The sequence below is a fragment of the Saccostrea cucullata genome, unplaced genomic scaffold, assembly GCF_032062105.1.
Source record: "Saccostrea cucullata isolate Sc308-1 unplaced genomic scaffold, CSIRO_AGI_Scuc_v1 ctg15066, whole genome shotgun sequence".
Taxonomy (NCBI): domain Eukaryota; kingdom Metazoa; phylum Mollusca; class Bivalvia; order Ostreida; family Ostreidae; genus Saccostrea; species Saccostrea cuccullata.
The window spans coordinates 5001-14772 of record NW_026918854.1 but is presented as its reverse complement, the minus strand read 5'-3'; the positions used below and the strand labels follow the sequence as shown (position 1 = coordinate 14772).

Here is a 9772-nt window from a genome sequence, read left to right as displayed (position 1 = left end):
GAATTGTGGAATGTGAAGACCTAGGGTCAGGGGTTCATCTGTGGTAGGGGTACTTCTGATTATTGCTGAATATTACCGATTAGTTGAAATGCATTTCTTGTTCCCCTACCCTGCCTATGGGTATTACGTAAACATACTAAGCAATTACTAGGTGTATAGTTATGATTAGCAATGGTGCCTCTTTCAAAATTGTGAATGCATAGCATCTAGCGTAAAACATGAACCAATTCAGTTATTTGAATGTTGTTGCATGATGCGCAGGTGACCTATAAGGCCCATGGGCCTCTTGTTTTAATTTATGACCTTTCAAAGAAATACAAGCTTGGTTCTTAAAAAGGAATTTGCAGTTTTCTGTTTGTGTTTGGACTATGATCTTGACGGTGATGATGTTTGCAACGGGAGACCCGTACTATGTGTCTGATCAAAAAAGTAAAATAAGAGGTGCACAATGGTACAAAGTAATACAGATTCTGTAAAAGTTTCATTAAATTTTAATGAGTGATGTAAAAGGATTTGCGGATAAAAGATGGGTTCTCCAAAGCGTACGTCCCGATCACTATATACTTTCCCGCTTTTCAAGCGGGGGTATACAATATATTTCTTTGCATTTTTGGTAGGATTTGTTTATCTGCATTCAAGATATTGTTTACATATATATGGTACGTTTGTCCAAGAAATCCCGCTAGATTTGAACATTTTCCGACTTTTTCCACAAAAGATTCCACAAAGAACTGTAACTCTTTTATAGTGGAAGTAAGAGAAAAAGATCGCCTTGAGCTTAATTGCATTGGGATTTCTAGTCTACAGTCTCTGATACAGTTGTTCTGCAAAAAATGAAAGAAAAATATGTACAATTAAATGGAAGTTTAAAGAAAAGATCTTAATGCGTAAAATATATATATATATATATATATATATATATATATATATATATATATATATATATATATATATATATATAATCAAATAGAAAATTGTACTTCAATATACAATTAACCTACTTCAAATTGTAAGGCTGAAGATAGAAATCTGAAAAAAAAATTTTTTTTACCTGCAATGTAGTGTAAATTGCAGTCCTCTAACACTTTTTTCAACGACGACACGACTAAACCGCGTGGAAATAAACGATACCATTCTGCCATGATATAGAGACATTTCTCCTGTGCGCTGATTGGTATATCGGTAATTCTGTTTAGAGTGAATTTCCTCTCATCTGTTGTTTGCTTTTCGCTAGACTTTGGTAGACAAACGATTTCATAACTGTCCGTCTCTTCACCGCTAAATATGGCAGGTATCTCTATATCCAGACTATTGGCGATATCCTTCCACTTCGCAGCAACAGAGTTATAACGAGAAACCATATTGATTGCCTTTATTAATTTTGGATCTGAAAAATGTAAATTTTTTAATTGCCCATAAATATTCCAGGTTCGGAAATTTCTAGGAAAGAAAAGTATCAAGTAATTGTAAAATCCGGGGATAGTTTAATGGGGATAAAAGAAAGATTTAGAATTAAGATGCCATGTCCCTAGAGATTGGATACATATCCTCTGAGCGAATGCTCCTTGCAACCTAAGAATATATCTTCTAAAGGGGTGAATGTTTACTGATACATAAAAACAACAGTTTCTCTACCTAACTCTTTATCTGATAAATTTGTTTATTAAAGCAATTGGAAACGAGAAAAGGCGTGAAAAACGTTCTTGTATCATTAACAGTGGGACGGACAACTTCGGAATGGACATTTTTCCGAACTTGCGCACCCTTTTCCTTTAAAGCTATCATCTTACGGTTTTTTTTAAATGGTGGGGTTTTTATAATCAAATTGATTTATGAAAAAAAAAATTCAACATTTTCTGCTAGTTTTTGAGATATTTGAGTTCAAAAACAAAAATCCCATGGGGAAACATGAACTTAAAAATACCCCACAAAAAACCCCACAAAAACCCCATGGGGTTTATTTTTCACCCCATGGGGGAAATAACCCCACGAAAATCAATGTAGGTTTTTTAAACCCATATGTTGCTTATATTGTCATATGGGGTTTTTTCTCCCACGTTTCTTTATCATGGGGTTTTAAATCCCATGTATTGATATATTTACTGTAAGATAATTCCTAAAAACTTGGGTTTTTTTCTTAGACTAATGGATCATTAGTATCTTCTCTGTTTCTCATTTTATAAAAGTGGATAGTTATAACAAATATCTATTATTTTTCAAATTTTCAAGTATTCATTCTTCAAATTTTTGCTTATGTAAAAGAAGATTTATATGAAAACAGGTTTCTAAGGCAGTTGCCTCCCAAAATGAAACATTCATCATAAAACTCTTCACAGATTATTTGATCGATGACCATTAATCTGAATATTTAAAAAAATGAAACAAGAAAATTTAATACCAACACAATAGCAACCAATTCACAGTGTCCAAAGAGGGTCTCTTTCCTTAACTAATGTATATTTATATATGTTAGGTTTATATGATGTCTAGTTTGTGGATTTTTTTTAAATCTCCATTCCCCTTGCATTCACCACTAATAAGATTGGATTTATTTAATTCATGTGCAATATATCTACATATTTAATTAATGGAACTCAATTCAGTTATATATCACAAAGTACAACTATTAAAATCTTTTGATTCACCCAAATATTTAAAAATAAAATATTTATGCCTCTTGGATCCACCACTTATCAGTTTAGATCATGACCACACATGACATATATATAATCTTAATGCTTAAAATCAATCAGCCATATCAAGGATATTAATGACTATGGCATAGTCATTAATATCCTTGATACACCACAAATATTTCTTTAAAAAATGAATATCCACTCCCCATGGATCCACCACTAATAAGTTAAGTTCTTGATCACACATGACATGTAAGATTAAAGTTTGAAATAAATTAGCCATAATCATTATTATCCTTTTACCAACCACAAATATTTAAAAATAATATCCGCTCCCTTAGATCCACCACTTTTAAATTAAGATCATGTTCACAACTGACATAAAAGCTAAATGTTTGAAATAAATTAGCCATAATCATAAATCATTAATATCCTTTGATCATTCACAAATATTTAAAAAAGATAAATATCCACCCCCCTTGGATCCACCACTTATGAGTTTTGATCTTGATCACACATGACATATAAGTTTAATGTTTGAAATCAATTAGCCGGAATCAGTAATGTCTTTTTACCCATCACAAATATTTAAAAATAATATCCACTTGCCTTGGATCAACCACTTTAAAATTAAGATCACGAGCTAAATGTTTGAAATAAATTAGACATGATCACAATTCATTAATAACCTTTGATCAAACACAAATAATTAAAAAAGATAAATATCCACTCCCCTTGGATCCACCACTTATAAGTTTAGATCTTGATCACACATGACATATAAGCTATATGTTTGAAATCAATTATCCATAATCATTATTATCCTTTGACCTATTACAAATATCTATCTACTCCCTTTACATCCACCACAACTCTTATGGCTATCAAAACAATTAATATCCACTTGCCTTGGATCCACCACTTCTTAGTTAAGATCATGATCACACACAGAAATATTAACTAAACGTTGAAATAAATTTGCAAAAATCATTAGTATCCTTTGATCCACCACAAGTATTTAAATATCAACTCCCCTTGGATCCACCGCTCATAAATTTAGACTATAATACATGACTTATAAGCTAAATGTTTGAAATCAATTAGCCATAATCATAATTAAAAAAGATGAGACAAATATCTCATGTCGCTTTGTCTTAGGTAAATGAGAAAAGCAATAAACGAACGAAAATATTACAACCTACAGTATTCCCTTAGATCTGCCATCATGTCTTTAGATATTGATCACCAATCTGATTTATTCTTCTTTTTTTATCATTAGGTTAGGTATCTTTATTATTTTTATGAATGAATGAATATTATGAAAAATGAAATTAATTGCATCTCTATGCTACTCTGTCTGAATAAAAAAAAAAGCTGAAATAACCACTTAATATCAGCCAAAAAAGCAGGTACAATGAATATGATTAAATAAGACAACATATACATTGTATACATGTACTACGCCTTTACGGTACCTTATTTACTACTAGTAATTTTTTTAAGTTTATACCTGTCATCAACCAGCTCGACTGTTAAATCTACATTGGATAACAAATCAATTTAGGCTTTACATAGATCATGTACATTATAATTATTAGTAATATATAATTGGAATTCATCGAAAATTCTTTGGTTTCTAATTAGAAAAAAAGAAGTTCTGAAATTATTAAAACTAAATTTTCATCCTGCAAGGTGCAGTCAGGCAATATTGATCTCATTCTGACAAAGTGACAATATCACTTTTTTTCATTGAAATAGATCTACATGTATGTCAAACATGATATTTCTTTTTCTTATGATACTTAAACTTTCTAACTATAAACTAAATTATTGTAAGAAGACGTTTATTTTTACAGAAAGCATCTATATGCATTATCAGGTCAAGGTCAGTCAATCCCTTTTGATGAGTTCTTTTGATTTTTGTCCCCCACCTTAGCGAATAAGAGAGGACATTAAATCTTATTCATCTGTCATCTGTTAAATGGTCAGCTTATCAATGTCATAAAAACTTAAACTTTGGTCATATCTTTTGAATGAGATGAGATAGGGCTTTCAACATGTTCAAATTATACATGTATTACCTGTGCGAATTATTCCTTTCTTAATACAGATTACACTATCATGATTTTTTACCATTATATCTTGACCTTGAAGTATGACATACTTTTCATAAATATTAATTCTTCCTTATGACTTTGATTTAGAAGAGATAGATTTTTCATATGTCTGTTGCAAGATATTTCTTAGCATGCTATGATTTCTGACCCCTTGACCTTTATTCATGTTTGACCTAATTAGAAAAAAAAAACTTTGGAGCAACTCTTCAATAAGGTATTTCCATACATATCGTATGATTGGTACTTTGTTGTCAAAGTGATAATTTTTGGTTCACAGTTTTTTAAAAGGAAAATAGAAATTTCACATCTATATCGCTGCAGTTGTTAAGATCCACCCTTGTGAGTACCCCATAAAAGTACATGCAGGGATTAATTATTGAACTCATTCGCACAGACCTTATGTTATAGAATCCATAAATAAACTGAACTTGAACTTGATTAACCTTAGACAGGCACAATGTGACATACCCTACTGATACATGGGACACCCTGACAGATATTCCTCCTCCCTAAATTGACTGTTGAGTAAGACTAAGAAAACTAATAAAAGTTATATTAATTTTTGACCATGTATATTCCTCTAATATCTATCATATAGAGCTTGATTCCGTTTTGCAAGAAATAACCCCCAAATAATGAAATTCATAGCATGCTAATACTTACATCACTGACATGTAAACAAAACTAATTCCTTCAGACACTGACTGACAGCAGAATTCCAATTGGACATTTTGTGATGTTAATGGAATAATTCACACACGCCAAATCAATCAGACTGATTTAAATACTTGCGTGAATTAATCCTTGTTAAAATAAAGTTCTTAATTCCATCATTAGGCCTGTACATCCAGACAGCCTGACAGGTGGTCTTCTTCCTTTCCGCTCTTCTGTAGTGTGACTAAAATGGGTAGCGAAACGCGGGCCGGGCCGGTCGCATAATATTTGGTCCGCCTCGTTTAAAGGTCCGGCCGGACCTAATACGATAACATATTTGGTCCGCCTGGCTCTATAAGAAAAGGTCCGCCCTCGGCCTTTTATACAAATTGTATGCATGTAGTTCATTCGATATTAATTGAAAAACTATTCTTTTAAAATTAATTAAGGATATATAGTCGTATCAATAGCTAGTGTTTTCTCCAAGGAAATGTAGTAAACAATAAGTAAGAAATCGAAATTAATACATAAATACAGGAATGTATAGATTTATTGATCGGGTTTCCTATCGGGAAGATGGGACATGCTTCTTTTGTCGTTAAAATTAATACACTAATGTCAACATTATCATTAAAAAATATTAAGAATACAAATGTACATACATTTACCTTCAACGCCTTGTTTACTGGCAGATTAATCAGTATTGAATGAACAGATAAATGTTCGTAAGTCCAACACGAATCATTTAGTTACACTCTTTTCCTATAAACATGATAAACGTTTGACTAATCCACTCACAAAAACTTAAGTTCACATCTTTCAAAATATATTTCTTTATAGTATTGATAAAAGAAATCTGTCATTCTTTACGTTTAATATTGTTGTAAATAATTGGAGGGTCACTAGCTGTGGCAGGGGCTTATGTCACGGTGTACTACCCTACACCCCTTATTGTAAAAACAACATGCCTACGGATTGGGCAATTGGGGGTTAACCTACAATTGTCTCGTTTGAGAAAACCTCAAGTACCATATCCCCTGTGTTTTTATAAGTTAACACTGTTTCTTACCTATTCAAATGCTAAATATTATATCTACTAGATCTCTGCATTTCATTTCCTGAATTTAACATTGCATTTTCCGACAATATTTGTTATTATTTCGGAATCCGACAATTTTATTTTCATTTCCGACATCATTTATTTCTTTTTTTTTTTCTTCACATTTTCAGATTTTTTTAGGATACCTTTACGGCAATTTAAGTTTAACATATATATGACAAAGATGGAAATAGAATTTTAACAGGGTATTGTATATATACATTGCATAATACTATTTATTTCAAATCAATCTAATTTATCTAAGGCTGTTTAAAGTTAATTCTACGTTTAACGTCACATCTAAAGTTCAAAACCTACGAGGGAGGGAGGAAAAAAATAAACAAACAAAATTTTCAAACAATTGTGAATTTATTCAAATTAACCTATTCAGTACATTAAAAACATTACAATTAAGTAATAAGAGCATTCAATTGATATGACACCTAAGATTAATTTCCCTAGCAGAGTTTTTCCTTAGTATGTAAATCAGTTTGAGTCCTATTGTTAGCAAACAATGTAGTCTAAGACTGAATGTGCAGGAAAGTGGCTTTTAACTAGGCCTCAGTTGTCCTTTGGATTTATATTGCCACACGTCCATGGTACCCTGGAGGCAAATGCTTCTTCTTGTGGGAAAAGTTGATCAATATCTACAATCAAAATCATTGATGACAATATTTAAAAGTGTTCATGTTGAAATATCCTCAAATTGAATTATGTCGTATTTTTTCTTAGTACTAGATCTACTAGCATTAAGTTTTGAAAGTGTGAATACTAATATTTGGACCATACTGATAGCTGTTAGATTATCTTCAATACCTTGAATTCCACACAAAAGACAGGATTCTTCACATCTTGGAATACCCCAACCACTTTCCTTACTCTCCTTCACTTGAAAGGCCCCATCTTCGGTAAGCTTCTCCCTGCTCAAATGGTTATGACAAGTATATTATCTTTCCCAAAAATTGTAGCTATTTGTAGGTACATAAATTATGCAGAAATCAATTACTTTACTCATTACTGTTCCTTTCGATTTTTACAGAAATATTTTTAATATGAAACATATTAGTAAGATTTAAGTGATGCTTTTCACTGTATATAAATCTTGGTTTTTGACACAGTTTCCACTCAGTAAAAAAGTTTTTCAATTCTCTCCAAAATACAATGAAAAGTTCAGCCAATAGAATCACGAACTGAGAGTCTGTCACTGTCAGTCTGTACATATGATTCGAAGACTGACAAAAAAAAATCAACAAACAAGACTTTGTCATTAATATAATCATAAAATAATCTATTTTTTACTTACATTTATGGTCCCAAACTCTTTAATTCTCTAGTTTTCATTAATAAGACACCAACTGCCTTAACTGCGGCTATCAAAGCACATTTTCTGTCACTACGGGAAGCAGAATTCAGTCGCTAATTGAAGAACCAAACCGGAACGGACATACGGAATTCCGAATTGTTTGTTTTTTTCAAAGACGAATTTCTCATAAACCTACGCGCGCGGGTGACGTTAAACGTAGTTTTAATTTTAAACAGCCTAATCATTACATACACTCTGTAAACAATATTAAGACTATAGTTAATAAGTAAAGGAAACAGTTAAGTGAAACTTCACATTCACAATGTACCTACATCTGTTCCAGGGTAAAATCAATAAAGTTCATTTCGACAGCTAAGAGCAAAGTCTTTTATTTGAATAAATTATCTAAAATATTTTACCTTAAGGATTTTTATAACGGATGTATTAATTCTTTTTTTCATTGACGAAAAAGAACTGACATGAATTTGAAAAATGTAGGAGATATATATCGCTCATATAAAATCTGTGCACTATTTTTATGATATATTATTTATACTTATGTCTCTCGGTTTCAATAAAAGTAACATTTTATACCCCTCTCCTAAATGTTTTTTTTGGGGGTTGGGGGGGGGGGGGGGTTAATGGAGTGTAGTAAAATCACGCAGATACCTGTCAAAAAAGATTTAAGTTTTAAAGTAAACCGATGTTGTACTTATAAAGAGCTTGAGTTTAAAGATACACAATTTCAGAAAAGAACAAATGCACTTAAGGGCCCTGGTAAAATGTGAAAAAATAAACAAAGTTAGCAAATTTTTCATCTCAAATCATGAATTGATCAATCATTAATTGATATCTAAACCATAGGGTTCAACAATTTTTTACGCTGAAATTAACGAAATATAAAGAACAAAACCATACAATGTGGAAGGGGTCAGCCGACTTTTGTGATTTTCTAATAATTTAATTCTGGTTGTAACGCTGTATTTGATTGGATAAAAAGTTTACTTTATATCGTATAAAATGGGTTGCCAACGTCACAATGACTTGCGTCAAAAACGTATCAATCCGCCTGACGTTACGTTCAAATTTTGTACTAACCGAAGTCTTTTTGTTAGAACAATCATCTTTTTATCTTACATCAAAGTTTATAAAGCGTAAACTGTCCCAACCCAGTTTATACCGTATAAAATGGGTAGTATTCCCCATTTTAAAAAGTGAGTTATCTCTTCTCAAAATCGGAACTCTTCTACACTAGCATAACTTCCGCGGACCACGCATTACGATGATCCAACAAAATAGTGATCAACTTACACGCTGCATTTAAAAATATTTAAAAGAAGGAAACGGTTTGCATTTTTTCCCGATAATAAGCGATTTTATCAAGGGTCTGTTAGCCCCCTTTCTAGAAAGCTATACGATTTCGCCAGGCACGTAGCATCGTATTTAAAAGTGGGGGGGGGGGCTGCTAAAGAAATATTTTTTTTTTCTTACCTAAAAAAGTTGACAAGCAAAGAAAAACCTTGCCCAGAGTCGAAAAAGCTACTTATTTCAGTACCAGTTCAGTGGCATACAATACTACATTTTCCTTATATAACTTTACCGTAGTACAAACTGTGTGTGTGTGTGTGAGGGGGGGGGGGGTACAACCTGTCTTTCAGTGAACATTTTCAATAGAAAAAGTAATGTTGGGAAAAAGTGGGGGTGGGGCTAGGCCCCTTGACCCCCCCTCCCCCTGTTGCTACGTGCCTGTTAGCTGGTAAACAACTTCATCAGAAATTTGCAATTTTATGTTACGTTATTGTAATTTTTTCTTAAAATCTTACATGTATAATCTACGGGATACATCTTATTTATGTCTTAAAAAGGATAATTTACAAAATACACGTAAGTTTTTAATGAGCGTTGTGGTGAAACCGGGAAGATGAATTTCGCTGGATGTCAGTTGAGTGTGTTACACACTTGA

General features: G+C 32.2%; 1 protein-coding gene and 1 long non-coding RNA gene across 3 annotated transcripts; both read right to left on the bottom strand.

Annotated features, from left to right (window-relative positions):
- Positions 1–622: 622 nt before the first annotated feature.
- LOC134272547 (uncharacterized) lies at positions 623–1382 on the bottom strand. Its single transcript, XM_062754771.1, has 2 exons — positions 1052–1382; positions 623–824 (listed from the first exon to the last, which is right to left on the bottom strand). Exons 1-2 carry the CDS (start codon positions 1359–1361, stop codon positions 802–804), a joined length of 333 nt encoding a protein of 110 aa, XP_062610755.1. The 5' UTR covers positions 1362–1382; the 3' UTR covers positions 623–801.
- Positions 1383–6774: 5392 nt separating this feature from the next.
- Positions 6775–8005, bottom strand: LOC134272540 (uncharacterized). Of its 2 annotated transcripts, none has more exons than XR_009993224.1 (3): positions 7810–8005; positions 7323–7429; positions 6775–7153 (listed from the first exon to the last, which is right to left on the bottom strand). It is a non-coding gene; the product is annotated as an uncharacterized LOC134272540 (long non-coding RNA). The 2 variants fall into 2 exon arrangements; XR_009993223.1 differs by having other exon boundaries at positions 7323–7426; positions 7810–8004.
- Positions 8006–9772: the final 1767 nt, after the last annotated feature.